We start from the raw sequence: 18,775 nt of genomic DNA on the forward strand, positions 1-18,775 counted from the left end.
AAAGATATTCACCAACCTAAAAATAAAGATTATTCACTAACATAAAAATAAAGAAGCTCTAACTCATAGAGGGGAATTCAATTAGAGGCGAAAAGCCATATCCGCCTGTTTTTTTGTGAAAAAGTAGCTTCAAAAAATTTGCTGAATTCAATTCCAGAACAATTTCGCCTAAGTGGAAACAATTCTCCAAAAATGATTCTCCAATCAATAGCTGGTAAAAAGAAATGCAAAATCTTTATTTTGGGGTGCAAACATGGGGAAACAACTCAAACCCCTTAGGACAAATCTGTAAAAAAAAAAAAAAAAAAACAAACAAAAACCTAAGAACACCCCAAAACAGACATGTCATTTTTGGGGTGAAAATTTTAAAAGTGGGGACATAAACATTAAAAGTAGCAAAATAGACTTCTTGGGGGTCAGGTGTTTTTGGGATTGCAGGTGGATTTTTCAAGTGTTTTAAAAGTTCACTTTAGACACACAAAAATATGCTAGTACCCATTTTGAAGTACCCCAAATTTGACAGGACTACTTATTTTCACCAAAAAAATACAGCTTTATGCCATTCTTCACCACTTTTACCTAGACGTTAATAGCAAGCAATTTACACAACTTAAGTACCCAAAATAGTTTTATTAGGGCTATTAGTACACATCTATATTGATTCCCTATGTTAATATATCTTTTTCTGGGGTACAGACTGATTTCCCCAATTCTTTCATTACTTTTCGCCTGTTCCGTATTCGCCTATTTCCGTTTTCGCCTGTTTTGCAATTGAATTAGGCGAAAAGCGGGGACGAGCACAGAATAAATTCGCCTCTGAAACAGGCAAATGAAGCGAACAGTCGGACAGCCGAAAACTTCGTCTCTAATTGAATATGGCTCATAGTGAGAAGTCAAAGTTTCTTCATGTCATTTTCCAAATAGTAGAAGATGATGTGAAAAAACGGCACATATTTGATTTCCATCTGAAAGGCTCTAGTCACAGCATATTTTGACTTCAGTCTGTTCCTGCTTTATCTTCAAACCTGGAGTAATCATTTTCATTTAATTAGACTCGCAGGGGTCTTCAAACTTGGCCCTCCAGCTGCTGTGGAACTACACATCCCAGCATGCACTGCCATAGTTTTAGCATGCTGTTATATCAAGAAGGTGGTAGTGCATGCTGGGATGTGTAGTTCCACAGCAGCTGGAGGGCCAAGTTTGAAGACCTATGAATCAGAGGTTTCGCTTCTAAGACTTTTAAATTTGTCATATAATATGAAAAGGGGTTTCGTACTTTTGAAAGACAAAACATATAGCATTTCTTTTGTTCATCAAAGCCATTGATGCAGTACAAAAAAAAAAAACATAGGACACAACTGCTGGTACTTATTTTGCTATAGACATCAGGACTTGCAAAAAAAAAAACAATCCTTCCAGTGTATAGTGTTGCATTTTGATTCTGGGAATACATACTGTATATGCTTCATAGAAAAATGATACGGTGGCTTTAGAAGTGTGAAGAAAGCCTGTTTCTAAGCTTACCCCTTGCTTCTGAGTTTGGTTTTGATATTCCACTCTTAAAACTTAATCGATTTAACAAAACATTGTACCTCAAGTAACAGTCGACAGACTTTCATTCATTTATAATGGTGCATACACTGTCAGACTTGCTAGATCAACGATGAATGATTTGAACGATTTTACCAACGATTTCATTAACGATTTCTGACAGTATCTAAATGAATGAAATTGTCCAAATCTGACTGCAAGCACAGTCGATTTCAGATATCGCTATCTGACATGCGGGCACGACCATCGTTCGTCAATGCATGTCAACGATATGAACGATGTAAAGATTTTTTACAATCATTCACATCTTCCAGAAAATCTGACCGTGTGTACCCTCCATAAGTTTCCCTAAAATATACTAAATGTAACTCGTGGTTGCAAAAGACTCCTCCTAAGAAACTGACACTGCACTTGCGCACAGTATCAAACTATGGAGAGATTTTGAGATGACTAAAATATAGATTTACACTTGATGAGCATGGAGTAACACTGTTGGATTAGGTTGGACATGCAAAACTTCCAACAGGGTAAGGACACCAATTATTTAACAAGTCATCAAGTACAAATTAACATTCATGACACGCAGAAGACATAATGCATCACTGTTTAATTTGATACTAAAACATTAAAATAAAAAGTATAACTTCAAATTTTAAGCCAAATTAACTAAAATGTAAAAAATAAAATAAAAAAAATGATGCTCAATTATCAAGTCAAAAAGTGTACCACATTCCAATATCTGTCTTCGGTCTAGTATAATTTGTGGCAAAATGATGACATCCCATAATAACATATCAATAGCATAGCGTAACCAAGGAATACACACACAACACAGTGCGCATGTATCATTGAATTTACATATACAATTTGTGGATCTTTGGTTGGATGTATTCTAAACATACTTTTGAAATGATATCCTTAACATTAAAAGAAAGCAGGGCTGGAGACAACTGTTTTTAAAGTGAAAAACAGCATACAATCTGAACCACTTTGTTAGATTTTTATTAGGAGTGGTAAGATGTTTGCCAATAGTGATTCAATACCAGTAGGGAAGGAAGAGCTTTAGTTGTTTACATTGTACCACAACAGGTTGTAAAAGTGAGTAAAGCCACGACCTGCAACCCTTATTTCTTCACTTTGACTCATAACAACTCAAACCCCTGCATCCCAAATAAAAAAATCTTTACTTGCACATTTAGAAAATAAGTCGTTCACTAAAGTGCTAAGGTCCAGCAATGCATTAAATGAGTCCCCTCCCTCACACACACACACACACACACATATATATATATATATATATATATATATATTTTCTCCTCAGCAGAGGTGTGTCAGAATTACTTCAAAGAATTACAGTTTAAACACCAGCACATTAAGATAGCCTGCACTTAAAACATGTAAAGTAATCTGCCTTCACCACTGCAGAACAGCGCATTAGCAGTTAGTTGGTTATAAATGGTAAAAATAAAAAAAAGTCAAGTTTAAGGTAATTTATTTCAAAAGCACACATATTACAGTTTCCTTGTGCTAGCTATGGTTTATGTTCCCATGCAGGACATTCAATGAAAGCACTCCATTTGGCAACTATTTAAGGAATAAAACAAAAACATATCTATATATATATTTTTTTTTTGCCTACAGCTTTAGGGTTTGAGGCACAAATGTCCGATCTGGAGCTCTGTAAGGCAAGACAGTTAGATCTGGAAATGCAGATACATTCTTAATGGGAACTCCTGTGCATTCATTTTAGTTTTGTGCAAGTGTGGGTTTCTTAAATATTACAAAAAATATAAATTGGGAGATGGGGATGCATACATAACAATTGCATTGGTTTGTTATACTGTAAATTTGTTCGTTTTCTGGAAACCATCATAACTTCAGAAACATCCACAGAAATCAGTTGCAATGGCATAAGCAGTTCAGAAAGCGTGAATAACGGGGCCATAAGAAGACATCTTGTAGACCTCATGCCTCTTGCATCTAAAGGGTTACGCATTTCACCGTGGATGCTCCCTGCGGATTAGGACACTTTCACCATCCTATAAAGGATTACTGTAAATAAGTTTGTACACAGAAATAACAAGCTCATATAATTAGAAGATCCCCCACCCTGAAAAAAAAAACCTGCATACTAAATTTTGTGAAGCTTCAGTGTCAATTTTCATTTCTGTCACAGCATCATTAAAAATAAAACAAAAACAAATATATATTTATATTTTCACTGACTAGAAATTCAACATTGGTGACAATTATAAACATTAGAAGTGTGCTAACACCTTGTATAATATACTGTACGTATGTGATATACTTAGGTTTATTATGCAATGAATACTTTTTGCAAAAGCAATATGTGTGCAATTAGGACCATAAAAATGTTCAGATTAAAATATACATGTTGTACTTTTTCTTAATGTTTATTTTACCCCTCCAAAAAGCCAGAGTCATCATTGTCCATGCGTTTCACTGGATTGTAATAAGACTCGCAATGTCCAAAGACTGAAAAGATGTATCCAACTGTTTTATCCCTGTCCTGTGTGAATAGACTAAGCAATTGCCATTACTGTATGGAACAGAAATCTTCAACTTGAATCAGTCAACATTATGCACATTAATGGAGCCTTATAAATGAAAGCTTTTCAGTGCTGGCAAACACTTGTTTCATTTTGTTTAGGCATCCATTGTAAAATTTACCTCTTTTCAGAAATATCTTAGATGACAGCTGTTTAAAATCAATATTTATATGGAAAAAAGTAAAATCCTGACCAGTAAAACTAATAAAATGTACATTCTCCTTAAAAAATAAAATAAAAAAACAACAATATTGGAAATGTGAATATGCTATAAGACATACAATTACATAGATACATATTTATCAATACAGCACATTCAGTTTGCCAAAAACTAAAGATTACAAAGCCAATATGGATGATGAGATTTTACTATATATATATATATATATATATATATATATATATATATATATATATATATATTTTACAATGATTATAGCATTTAGAATTGCACAATACCTACAAACAGTATTTTTATTTTACTATACGTGTTAAATTACATGTGTTATTTAAGGGTGCAAAGAAAAAAAAAATTAAGCAAAACTTGGAGAAGGGAATTTTTTTTGTTGGAAGAAAAGCTTTGAGACATTTAATACTTCCCACGTCCAGCATACATGGGGTATGTCAGGACTGAAGTGGTTAAATGTAAACAATTTTTGTAATCATTTCCCCCCTGCATCCCTGAGGCAGTGGTATCAACGTTCATAACCCTTTCCCACCACCCAAAATGCTGCATAGCAATAAAACAAATGGCACAGTTTAGCGCCCTCCCAACCCCCCAAAATTGGACAGATTGCAAAAACTTTGCAAACTGGTAATTGCCAAACCAATATAAGGAAAACTGCAAGGTTGTGCAAGAGAGTAAAGAAAAAAGATTTTTCTGTGGCTTTAATAATTAGGGATCAATACTAGGACTTCAACCGTTTCCTTTTTTAATATTATTTCTTACAGAAAATGCACAATAGCAGCTCTTAATTTATTTAACAGAAGGTCCACGGTTAACATATGTTCTAGGTTTTTAACTGTTCTTATAAACAGGGAGGACAGCTAATGGGTGCACTTAAACTGTTTTGTGGGTCCTTCACTGCTCACATTTGAAGTACAAAAAAAATAAAATAATGATCTGTATAGCACCTCCTCTCCACATATATAGGGAACAAGACAACATCCTTAAATACAAGGCTACCTGCACAGGTAATACATGCACTGTTTGGCAAATATAATGGAATACTAGGAAAAAAATACCTACTGTATGAAGAGAAATGGCTTATTTGGCAGGCATCAGATGAAATTGGAACATAATCAGTCAGTTTTGGCATTTTAATTGTCTATGTACAATACAAAAAAAAGCCAGATTTGGCAACTGGATATTGGTTTTGCACAAATGATTTAGTCAGCTCTATGATACCACCTTAAAAACGTAACAAAAAGAATATCTGTATAGTTGAACACAATGCACTATAAAGCAGGGGAGAGTGTTTAGTGTTCCCAACATTTTGGATGTGCAAGTAAAACATAAAATATTACCAAGTTCTTAAGCCCCCTTCCTTTAAAAAATGAAAATGGCACGCTAAATAACCAAAAGCTTTCTCTATTCCTTTTTGAGTGAGTCTTGGTCATTTTATACAGACATTTCAATCACCTATCTGCCATTTTGTCGGTCATCTTATTATGTGGATGGCAAAGCATTGAACTCATGTACCTATTGTTTGATGAGTTCTTGAAGTCTAACCTCAAAGTGACAAAAGACAGTACCAAAAACCAAATCTACTTTATACATGTCAATAATTTAAAAATCACAGTTTCAATACTTTTTTTCCTTCGAAAAAGTATATAAATTAGCAAAGATGACGACTGAAATTTAAAAAAGAAAATAACAAACCACAAAAGTTATGCCTAATTTTTACTAGTGTAAGCGACTCAGAAAGGGGTCAATATTATATGGGAAACCTTAAGAGAATCTGAACTGGAAAAGCTTAAAATACCCTAAAAGGAGCCTCAGAGCATCATGCAGAATTCAAAGCATCCTGCTCTCCTTAAAAATTAAAAAGCAATACAAATGAAACCGGCCCTTATGAGTGCACGACTTACAATTCAAAACATAAGTCGTTGTTCTACTAGAAAATGGCGCTGCACCTTTACTGCAGCGGTTTGTTTTTCCTCTACATAGTTTAAATAAAATCATAATAATAATTACTACAAACTCTGAACATTCGCAGAGTTCAGGACGGCAATAAATTAGTATTATGCAAATTGTTTCTTTTCCTCTTATAGATAATACAGTCCTTCTTGTATTTCTTCAATGACCCAAAGGGGGATTGGGAAAACTAGCAGGCACAGTTAGACCAGGTTGTATTCCTTCAGGTTCAGCTGTAAGATAGTGTCCTTGACAGCAGCAAAGACGAAGCGAATGTTCTCAGTGTCTGTGGCGCAAGTGAAATGAGAATAGATTATTTTGTCACTGTCTGGATTCAGATCTACGAACATCTTTAAGATAAATTCTCTTGCCGCTTGTGCATCACGCTGGGGTCCTTTTTGTGGCAAAAAGACAAAACAAAAATATTAAAACATAATTAGACTGGGAACTTCCACTCAAATGTGAGAATTTTAAGACAATGCAATAAAAACAGCACTATAATTCATGTCAACCAATATGCATAACAGTGTTCTAGCAACCTGCACCTATCACAACCAGTGCAGTTCCTCTTTCCTGTCTGGGGTGTCTCTCTCTGGTGGTTCTAGCACACTCTGGTAGGTATCTCAGCACTTTGTTGCATTAGCAGTCTGCTTTGAAATCTTTGCCTGGGAGAGACCTTGCTGATGCAGTATAACTACCTTGTGTCTTGTTGCTGGGATCAGTCTTGTCATGGTGTATGACCTGTGACATTAAACTGTCTTTCACAACCTCCCCTTTGTAGCAGAGTTGGGCTGTTCCTCATCCAGTTTTAAGCCTTCTACACAGCTGTTTCTGTTTCAACATACATATGAAAATGATGATCATTATCACCTGTTTGGTATGATTGTTCAATCATACACCTGACTTTAATACTACAAAATCCGTGACTTTGTGCAAGTGTACCTATTAGAATTGATGCTGTTTTAAAGGCAAAGGGTGGTCATACTAAATATTGATTGGATTTAGACTTCTCTTTTGTTCATTCACTTTGCATTTTTGGTCTGGGAAGGTCAAGGTGTATGAACCATTCATCTGTGAACCAAAGAGACCCGAGGAGTGATGATTTTAGTGAAATCACAGAACAAAATCTTGCACCAAGCTGCTGTATAGGAGCTGGCCAGGGTGCTAAAATAGCAAGAGAACATCTGAAACTGAGGCTAGGAATGAAGCAAGTCACAGAAAAAAAGGTTGTGCTGTGTGAGTGACTGACTGCTGCTGCTGCTGCAGGGCTGTCCTCTGATTGGCTCGCTGAGACAGTCAGGAGATAGCAATGTGCCATGTTGCTTAGAAGCAGCCTAGAAAGGGGAGGGAGTCAGGGACTGAGAAGGGTCACATCTGAGGCAGACCGAGTGGGAGACAGCTTCCAACGAACCCATGAAGATGCTCTGATGCAGACACAGTAGCCAGGAAGGAGCCAGGGGATGCATCGCTATCAAGAATTTACTAAAAACCATCATCAGAACACCATCGAATGATTGCCATTTGATGGTGGCAAACATCCGACCGCTACCATCAAACTGTAAAAACACTACCATTGGAATAAAACCATGGATGTTTAGTAACCATCAGATTCTGATGTCCATCCCTGTGCTGAACCTGCAGGCGTAATCCGGCCACCACTCCTCCACCGAGAAGTGCTCCCTCTCCAGCGTGATGTTCCCAGCTCAGTCACATGCCTCTGTGAACAGGAGGCGCCTCCCACGGAAGTCAGCACTGTTCTTGAACAGGGGCACCACAGCGAGGAAGCTCAACAGGAAGCAAAGAGTGGTTTAACTAGGGTATTTTGCACCCAGGGCAAGATGAAAAATGGCACCCCCCCACTGTGTGTATGCGTCAAATAAGTAGGCTTGGCCACTGAAAAATGGGAGCGTGTCAACATGAGAAGTCACCGTTTCTTGTCACTCTGGGAACATTCCTCTATATATGCACCTTAATGCCCCCAGTATTAGTGCCCATTATGCAATGCCCCCAGTAGTGGTGCCCCTTATGCAATGCACCCCAGTAGCAGTGCTCCTTATGCAGTGCCCCATACACATTAAAAACACAGACACACGGGATACAAAACTACCCGAATCCCTGCTCCTGTGCCCGCCGTCATCTGCTCCTCTCGTCCCGCTTGGCACGTCTCTCCCTTAACCCACTGCAGGATCCAGAAGGCGGAGCTCATGAGTTCCAGACCGGCGCCGGGTGCAGCAGCCAATAAGGGTCTGTCTGACTCTAATTGTATGCTAAAGCAAACACACTGCCACCATGTAGTATACTCCCAGTCAGTGAATGTACTACCCAGCGCTTTCGGTCTTTGTTTTAGTGTGTAGTGCCGCGGACTGCACTGACCACTCTGCAAAAGTTACATGCTTGGATGTTTGTCTTACCAAATGTGAACAATGCCCTTTTTAGGGATTTAAGTGGGCATCTAGCCAATAGGACTAGGATAAAATAAATGGTCATTCATACAATTTTTTGAAATTCTAGTCATTGGAATTAACATTAATTCCATTGCTGTGATGACCACTATCCATTGAGTGGAGTAATATCAGAAAAGCCTGTCTCAATCACTTTGAAGTAAACACAATATATGAAGAGTATTAAAGCTTCATTGTTTGGTGAAATTACTACACTATGAGCGCATTCCAGCTCTGTATAAAATATTTAATATCAAAAAGTAACGGATGAGTATAGTTACTGCCTCTATGGTCAATGGTAAAGTGATAAATACAGATGTGTCCTCATACATCTAGCCTCCTTGCGTGCTAAACAGCCCTTCTAGTCGCACCATGCCGTGACTCGGTGTGACTTTTTACCTTCAAATGCGTTTTATTCACACAGGGATGCTAATATATAGTCTCCACACTCTTGTCTGTATAAGACTGCAATCTGGTATCAGTGTATCCATTTTCTTTGTTATGTCTCAAAGTAATACTTGTTGACAGTTTTTGCATTTCATCAAATATTTTGAACCCAGCTTATAGCAATAGTTGTATGGAACTGGTTTTGGCAGGGAAACGGTCAGTCGGTTCATTACAGATTTTATAATAGGAACATTTATTTGGCATTTGGAACATTTATTCCCATCAGCTGTTACAGATATGACCTCATACATCTAGTCTCCTTGCGCACTAAACAGCCTTTCTAGTCGAGCCATGCCGTGGTGTGACTCGGTAGCACTGAGCGTCTTTTCGTGCAAATATTTAGCACAAGCAGCTTCTATTGATTAACCACTTGCCTGGCACGGTCGTATGAGATACGACCGCACCAGGCTGGGCTTTCCCTGACATGGTCGTATCTGATATGACCAGTCAGAAATGCCCACTAGGCGGCTGTGGGAAGCTAATCTTCCCGCAGCCGCCTACATCAGAGGGAATTTCTGGTCCCTCTGCAAGCGTGGCTACCTCTCCAGCATTACCCGATCACTGCCGGCCACAGTGATCGGGCACCGTCGGCAGCCCCCCTCCCATAGAAGCAGCAGTGCTGCTGCTGTGACCCGATCACTGTGGCCAGCAGTGATCGGGCAGCCATCTCCACCCCCTTCAGCAAACAGCTCTAGTGGCGGCTCTGGTAGCCACCGCCACTGCTATGTATCCGGGCTGCCAGCGGGACATAGTGATCACTGTGTGTGAAGGAGCAGCTGCGGCGGCTCTGGTAGCCGCCGCTATGTATCCGAGCCGCCAGCGGGAGACGCTCCCGCTGCGGCTCCGGCACTACAGTGATCACTAGGTGATCACTGTGTAGGAGCAACAGCGGCTCTGGTAGCGGCCTCTGCTATGTTTCAGGGACGCTAGCGGGACACCCTCCCACTGCGGCTCCGGAACAGTAATCAGTAAAATCACTGTAGGAGCAGCAGCAGCGGCTCTGGTAGCCGCGGCTGCTGCCATGTTCCCCCGGCGCCCCCGCCCACTCCTTTCCGGCCCCAGCTCCGCCTCCCCATCCCCATGTGCCCGATCACTGCTGCAATAATTGAATAAATATAAATATATAAATATATATATATATATATAAAATGTTCGATCGATATATATCGATATAGCAGAGCCTCTGATTAGGGATGGCAACTGACCATCGATGGTCTGCAAACCATAGTCTGACTGAAACCAAGTGGTTTGCCATTGCTGGTGGCCATCAATGTTGCACCATCGATGGCAAACCTCAAACGATGTTTAGGAAACATCGGCAGTTGTGGTGTACACAGATCTCCTCGACCAATCGCAAAACAATTGATGGCTTGAACCATCGATGGTACAGCCGTCAATGGCCATCACTACAGTATAATATAAACATTGCTATTTTTATGGTATACTGTGTTTTAAAAAAATTTTTTTCAAATAAAATAGTGATGGATAAGTTTAAAATTATGTTCGTGACCTAATTCAATCATAAAAGAAACCGACAATTTTGGAGCAGGTTTTTGGAAAAATAATTAGTTAAGTGGTTAAAATGATATGCAGCCTGTCTATATTCTGTGGCGACTGCGGGTGTCTCTGCATACGAAACGCTACGTTACAGTGTCAATGGCTGTAACATAGTGCTCCGTATGCAGATACACCTGCAGTCACTCACAGAACATAGGAATGCTGCATATTAATTTAATCAGCAGGAGCTGCTTGTGCTAAATATTCGCACCGCTGTGTGAATAAAACAGATTTGAAGGTAATAAGTCGCACGAAGAGACACTCTGGTCACACAGAGCTCCCGCGTTATGTGTAGCGCATGGAAGATAGAAGTGGACACATCTGTACATCAACAACTACTTACCATCATATTCTGGAAAATAATCAACTAGATGGGAGTACATAATTTTCTCCTCCAGAAGATCTTTCTTGTTTAAAAAGAGGATGACTGAAGAATTCTGAAACCAGGGATATGTGATAATCGTCCTAAATAGTGCTTTGCTTTCTTCCATCCGGTTCTGCAAGAATAGAAGAGAAATTAAAAATCCTATGGTGTAGTACAGTACATTGTAAGTAATATATATTCTATGGTACAAGTGACTGAGGAGGAGTCATCAAAATTAGTTTTATGCAGAGCTGGTTGTGGGTTATTACATAAATATGGTCATTGGTCTCATTTTAATGGAACCCCCCCCCTCCAACACACTGAATAGGTGACGAAAATAAGTGCAGAATTGGGGTTTAGGGGTGCAGGCTTTAAAAAAAAAAAAAAAAAAAAAAAAAAAAAAGCCTGCATCCCTGGGAATGTCCACTAAAAGTAATGTGTGTCAAAAACTATTTATTTTTATTTTTTAAAATAATCAGGACACCCCAAAAAATGAACTTTAATTTTGGGGTGAAAAATAAATAAATAAATAGGGGACAAACTTCTAAAATAGCAAAATTTATTCCAGAGGGGTTCCCAAGTATGCGGCAGGTGTTTTCGTCATTGCGGGTGGTAGCAGCAGGTGCATTTTTGAACAATTTTTAAAAAACATTTTAGGGACTTAAAAATATGCTTGCACCCACTTTCATGTACCCCAAATTTGATGGGCATAGTTATTTCCCCCCAAAAAATAGCGAAATGCTATTCTTCAAAGCCGCATTTATGCACCTTCCGCGGCTATTTAATAACCCAACTTGCCTTCAGCAGGCAAAAACGGGGGTACCCATAGTGGTTCCCCATGTCAGGACATCTTTAGGTGGGTGCTAGGATGATTTCCTGAAAATTGACAGGACTTTGCCTGTTCCAGTTTCGCCGGGTCCCGTTTTCACGTCCTTACAAATAGAATACGGGGATAAGCGGGGACGCGCAATACTCTTCCGCCTGCAAAACAGGCGAAGTAGGCAAATAGTCCAGTAGGCGAAAAGTGTGGACTTTTCGCCTCAAATAGAATACGGGCCTATGTTACACAGTTAGTTTGGACATAATGTTAAATAATATCACAATGAAATGTGTCCATAATATATACATACATACAATTACACATGTCACTTTTACATCAAATTAAAATCACATATTAATGATTAGGATTAGATATTTTACTTCTTTCCATTTTCCATTTAGTACTCTTAACAAAAACGCACACTATACCTATATAGCTATCTAATCCATATATATACACACCTATAGATACAACCCTCAGCTATAACACTAAAACCACTGACAGGTGTAGTGAATAACGGAGGCAGTGTGATGTTCTGGGGCAATGTTCTGCTGGGAATCCATGGGTCCTGCCATTAATGTGAATGTTACTTTGATATGTACCACCAACCTAAACATTGTTGCAGACAAAGTATACCCCTTCATAGCAACAAGTATTCCTTGATGGCAATGGCCTCTTTCAGCAGCATAATGCACCCTGCCACACTGCAACCATTTTTCAGGAACAAAAAAAAAAAAAAGTGGCCCCTTAAAAAGTGGGAGGCACATATAGAAACCGTTGTAATGCCTACACCGTTCACCTGATTTGGATGTAATTACCCTCAAATTAAACCTGAAAGTCTGCAGTTAAAGCACATCTTGTTTGTTTCATTTCAAAGCCATTGTGGTGGTGAACAGAGGCCAAAATATGAAAATTCTGTCAATGTCCCAATATTTATGCACCGGACTGTATGTGATGCCAATATGTCAGCATGGACCAAGAATTTCTATCTCCGTGGAATGTTTTATATGAACACATGCCACAAAGATGTTGCCACAAACTGTGTGCAATATGTATTATGGGGCAGATTTAATTAGCCACAGGATATGTATCTTGTGTTTGCAAGCTATGGAGGTGGGAGCAGAAATTAGCTAGTTATTGGCTGTATTGCCCCTACATACTTATTACACACAGTAGGTTGATGCAGAGTTGAATGTTACAACCCATTCATGTAGAAGAAAATTGAATTTTTGCTATAAGCAGAGTTGCAAATATCTATGGGACTGTGCCACTCCTATCTGTAGGCTTGGCTTCATGGACAACTAGATCTGTGCGTACTTGCACCAGCCCTATGCGAAGACTGACCTATGTTCAATTCTGCATCAGCCTTATACGTGTGAGTATCTTTACGTCTATCTATATATATCACCACAACACTGCACTGCAGGACTTCCAATTAATTCAACGTTTCAAGTTGTATTCCTGACGACGGGGCTTGATAGCCCAGAAACGTTGTGATTTGCCTTACAGGCATCTCAGAGACGATATATCTATATCTATCTATCTATCTACATATATATATATATACACACACACATAGGGCGGCACTCCCCGGATTTGAAAAAAGTTCAGACAAACACCAACTGCATCATCATGCCGGTCATCCATTCATCTATTATATATATATCTAATATATATATATATATAAATAAAACAAAAATATATATATAGGATCAATATTGTATATATCTCCATCTCTCTCTCTATAATATATATATCTATCTATATATCTCTATATATAGGATAAAGATTGCCTAGTAAGATTTTTAAAGGATTGCTATGAATGAAACTAGCCATTTAAAAAGTAATAAGATATTTATAAAAATGTTTTTAGTTCTATATCGATGTTTAGTCCGTATGGTTCCAGTGTCTTAAGGTTGTAGATCCACTCAGTTTCTTTTCTCTGCTCAATGTTTTGATTAGATCTTCTCCTCGCCAATTTTGTATTATTTTTTCAATGCCCATGAACCTCGGTCATTTTGGGTCCTTGTTGTGACTGTGTAGAAAGTGAACTGATACGCTGTGAGTAGTGAGGCCTTTTCTGATGTTATAGATATGTTCGGATATTCTTACATACATGCATATATATATATATATTTTTTTTTAAAGGATTGTTCATAACAATCCTTTAAAAATCTTACTAGGCAATTTTTAACGGTATTTTCTTCATTAGTATTCCTGCACAAACCATCCATGCAGATGATAAACATCTAATAGTATCATCCTATATTTTTATATTCCATTTTAGTCTAATTTATTTATTTGCATATTTTTTAATAATTTAACATTTTTTGTATTTTGTTTTATTTCTTTCTACTATTATTTTATTCCTATCACCCCCTATTCACTATGCCAAAACTTTCCATTTTCCTTGATTTGGCATAAAAACAATATGGAGCCCAAAACATGTGCTTGCCTCCTTTTACCCACAACTTCCGGGACAGGATATCCTGTTTTCACTTTTTTTTTCCCAATAAAGATTTCCCTAAAAATAGTCAATAGAGACGACATCCCCCATCCTTGACAAAGGACCCTTGGAGGTCCGAAACGCGCTGGAGAGTCTGAGGAAGTGCCCGGAGAACACTGCAGCCACCGCTACCAGTCCACCGAACATCTCTCGGCGCGCTACGTCATCAAGCGGCGCCAACCCAGCGTGTCACGTGACCGCGGCTCGGATGGGAGTCCGCAGCTGAAGTCTACTATTACACAAAGGTAGTCAGGGTGAGTTAGGTGGCACTAGGATTGCATCATAGCTGATCCACCTGGGCTACTTACAGAACTGGCACACCTCTAAATAGTCTATTAAGACTATAAACATTATTTTAATATTTTTTGTATGCCAATCTCTTTCATTAACCCCTCTTTCTTTCCTTCTTCCTTTTCTCACTGCTTTTTATTAATTATTTTTTTCTGAACTTTCATTATATTTTTATTTAATTTTTCATTGAATTTTTTTTAATTATACTTTTATTTACATTTTATTTTAAATTATTTTTTTGCATTTACTATCATCCAATTACTAATTTTGACTTCAGTAGCAATTGCACCATCATCTACCAACATATTTTAGATTCATAGTCAGACATTGTATATTCTTACACCAGCGCTCATATACCCACCCAACTCCAATCTATACCAATTTTGATATGCGGCAATTCAAGCGCAAACAAGAACCACTACATCCCTATTCGAATACATTAAAACACGTTCTACCCGTGGACTTGTGTGTGTTTTGAGTATAGTTTAAATGATTTTGCATTATATCTATTGTTTTCATCATATGAATCATTTATGGACATTGACTTTTAGTTTGAAATATGGATTATTTTATTTTAACATCGATGGTTTCAATTGTTAGAAGCATCCACCATTGATTCATAGGCCAAATAATTTACTTGTTTTTAATTATTTTTAGTTATTTAGCACATTACTTTTAGCCACAATAGCTATGGACATATTTATATCAATTCTGCAAAATAAATAAATTGATTGAAAGATGTTTTTTCTATTGTATTTGTTACTTAATGCCTTATGACCACATACTTATATTTCAGTACAGTATTACCTTATGGACATAATTGATCATTAAACTTCCCTATATATACTCATCACAGATGTGCACAAATAGTTACATCCAAGTTTATATTCAATCAAATCACTCTCCTCCCTTGCCATCCTGGTGATTGACAGCGGATGTCACCATGAGGCGGGGCTTAAGGCCGGCAGACGCGTGACCAAAATCAGGGGGCGTGGCTTTGCTAGCAGACAGGCTGGCTTTTAGGGGCTGCATTAGCTGCAGCTCCTATGAGTCAGATAGGGCTGCCGTTATAGCATAAAAGTTTACATTTCTAAGGTATGGCCTGGAAGTCGTAAGTACTGTTCAGAAAGAGAATTTCTAAGTCAGCGTTAAATTACAGCATCCATAGTTCCCAACATTCCCATGATAAATAAAGTGGGGAATATAGCTTGTCCATAATCCCATCCCCCTCCAAAACAACGTGCAGGTCAGAGGATATTTAGTAGAACAGTTCCTACCACAAGGCCTGACACTCTGCAACCATCAGAGCCCTGAACTCCATCTCCATGAACAGCCCGTACTACTGCCATTTAATATTTTTGTCCACTCCCCGCCTATAGACTGAGGAATGTCAAATCATGTTCAGTGCCTTCGAGCTGAGAAACTTGGTGTGGTGTCCAATCGTGTAGGTCACCAGGCCTACCTTTAACCAATAGGACTTATATCTTCCGGCCTCCAATCCACAAATACCAGAGACAACACTGCCGAACAGGGAAATCCAGTGCAAAATTCTACAGAACATTTCTGGTACTGGCAGGAAGCAGTGTCTTGCACAGTGGAACTTTAGAGTACAATACATGATAGAATTGAGCTCTGTTACATGATTTGGGCTCTCCTCTAATTAGCTACACTCCATTCAGGGATCAATATTGTCAGCTTGCCAATGAAAGGTTGATCCTATCCAGATTCTGCCACCAGAGGGACCCTCTACACATGAGTCCTAAGCTCGCTCTTTCTGCACAGCTATCCTGAGCTATGTAATATGTAGCTTGATCACAGAACAGTCTTATGTTATTTTCTCCACCAGAGGGAGTCATTTATCCTCTTTTCATTACTTAATTCACTTATAAATGGAGAAATTCATGTAGTATCTCTGTTATATTTTAGCTGTTTCAGGTCAACTCAAATTTGAAAAGGACACCACCAAGCCCGAACCAAATGGACCAATTCTATAATTCTAGTGATCATTCGCGGTGCCCTCTGTTCCGAAGTAATCAACTCTGTGTCTCTTCCTGCTCAGGAATGGCTTAAGGGGCGGGATGACAGGGCCATCACCTGGAGCGCTGTAGCCTGGAAGGGAGCAGCCATGGTCAGCCTGGCCCCTCAGACTCTGCGCCTCCCCCTCCTGGTTCCTGCCTCTCCAACTGCTCCATCTCGCTCCCTGGTCCGTGCTGCCTTCCCCTACAGTGGTGGTTTAAAGGGTGGCAGTGTTGCAAAAAATATTTTGTTATTTGCAGGCACACTGCGCACTTCCTGTGTGCGCCGCAGAAGATCGATCAGCTCAGCATAATCCATTACTGTTCTCTCCCGCCTCCTCCCCTTATAGGCAGCCACACATCTCTGTCCTCTGTGCGCCCTGAGCGAATTCATTTCCTGTGCCATGTCTAACGGGACCATGTTTGGCCAGGCCCTCTCACTAGTGCAGGAGTCAGACTGGCCCAGCAAAGGATGCTGGTGAGATCCCCAGTGGTCCCTGCAGCTGCTGTATGTGAGGGGCTGGGGCCAGACAGCCACTGCAATTACAGTGATAAGGTTCACTGCTTACCACACCTCTATATGTCAGTATCGCCACAGCGCTGTCCGTATAACAGACCAGGGACACTGGGAGGAAATACCAGGGAGCAGAAGAGTGAGGAGCTGAGATTAGTTATAGTGCTACAGGTGTCTCCAGAAAATAGGGGAAGGAGGGTGGGCGGATGGGAAGTGTCTGCACTGCTAATTTTTTTTCTAATAGTGACAGTGACATAGGGGCAGATTTATTAGCAATTTGACACTTGACTACCAATATATGATTATGAATTGTATAGTATAACCAGGCTCAGTCTCAGGGGCTCAACTCAGTATTTGAAGGCCTCATAGAAAAAATTTGTAAGGGCATCTATGTACCACCAGATGGTGGAAAATGTATATAACACATGTAACTTTGACAAGGAAGATGGGCCCCCCTCAGCTATGGGCCCCATAGTAGTTGCACCACTTGCATCTATGGTAGTTACGTCAGGGGCGTATCTATAAAGGGTGCAGGGGGAGGGGGCACACTGCACACCCTGCACCGATATTTTGTAATACTTACCTCTCTGAAGTCCCGTGTCGGGTGTTGCAGACCTGCACAAAACACCTGGAAAATGTCTGCCGCAGCAATTTTTCCGGCGTTCTGCGGATGTGCTGTGGAGAAATTGCCGGCAGCACCATTTTCCCGGTGACCTGCGCATGTGCAGTAGACTCTGGACACACACACTAGTACCCAGAGTCTATTGCTGCTGTCTGTCGGCTGCCAGGGAGATAGGAGGGGGCCCGGGATGGGGAATGCACATGGGCCACCTCCTCTCTTAATACGCTCCTGAGTTACGCCCACGCTCAGACTGGCTATTGAAATTTCTTGGTGATCCATTGACTGACTTCAAGTACAAGTGGGCACTCTGTAATGCCTAATAGTAGGACAACATGTAAAAGGAGGTGTTAACTGCAACTAATAGTGTATGAGGATCTCGCCCTCTGCTTACTATGTACAGCAAAGAAGCTTCCAATAATTCTAGCCTCTCTGTTTTCAGTATCCTCAGATATGCGTTTATTTTTTCACTACGCTCTGTGAGGGCATATGCTTCTGTGCAGGAGCGTATTAAGAGAGGAGGGGGCCCGTGTGCATTCCTCGCCCGGGGCGCCCTCCTCTCTCCCTGGCGGCCGGCAGCGGACTGACCGCAGAAGTACACTCTGGGCACTAGTTTGTGCCTAAAGTCTACTGCGCATGTCACCATTTTCCCGGCAATTTCCTCACTGCACATGCACAAACTCTGGAAAAATGGCCTCAGCAGCCATTTTACAGGTGTTTTATGCAGGGCTGTGACAGCAGACGTGAGACTTTGGAGAGGTAAGTATTAGAAAATATGGGTGCAGGGAGAAAATATGGGTGCAGGGTGTGCAGTGTGGGCCCCTGCACCCATTATAGATACGCCCCTGTTCCTGAGGCAAAATCGGTCAGACAATGTCGGCAAGCAGTATGTGGACTCCAGAACGCCAGCACTGGGAGATTGACAAGTGTGGAATTCAACGTA

The 18,775-nt window shown here is 39.9% G+C and overlaps 1 protein-coding gene across 1 annotated transcript in view; it reads right to left on the reverse strand.

Annotated features, from left to right (window-relative positions):
* Positions 1-3,026: 3,026 nt before the first annotated feature.
* LOC148442319 (guanine nucleotide-binding protein G(q) subunit alpha) overlaps positions 3,027-18,775 on the reverse strand; it is a 156,990-nt gene continuing 141,241 nt past the window's right edge. The window contains exons 6-7 of the mRNA XM_088464069.1: positions 11,047-11,200; positions 3,027-6,652 (exon numbers count right to left, since the gene is read on the reverse strand). Of these exons, the coding sequence (XP_088320195.1) occupies positions 6,462-6,652; positions 11,047-11,200 (345 nt within the window). The 3' untranslated portion in view covers positions 3,027-6,461. The remainder of the gene's footprint in view (positions 6,653-11,046; positions 11,201-18,775) is intronic.

This window comes from Taudactylus pleione, unplaced genomic scaffold (assembly GCF_031769625.1).
Source record: "Taudactylus pleione unplaced genomic scaffold, aTauple2 ptg001573l, whole genome shotgun sequence".
NCBI classification, from domain to species: Eukaryota; Metazoa; Chordata; class Amphibia; order Anura; family Myobatrachidae; genus Taudactylus; species Taudactylus pleione.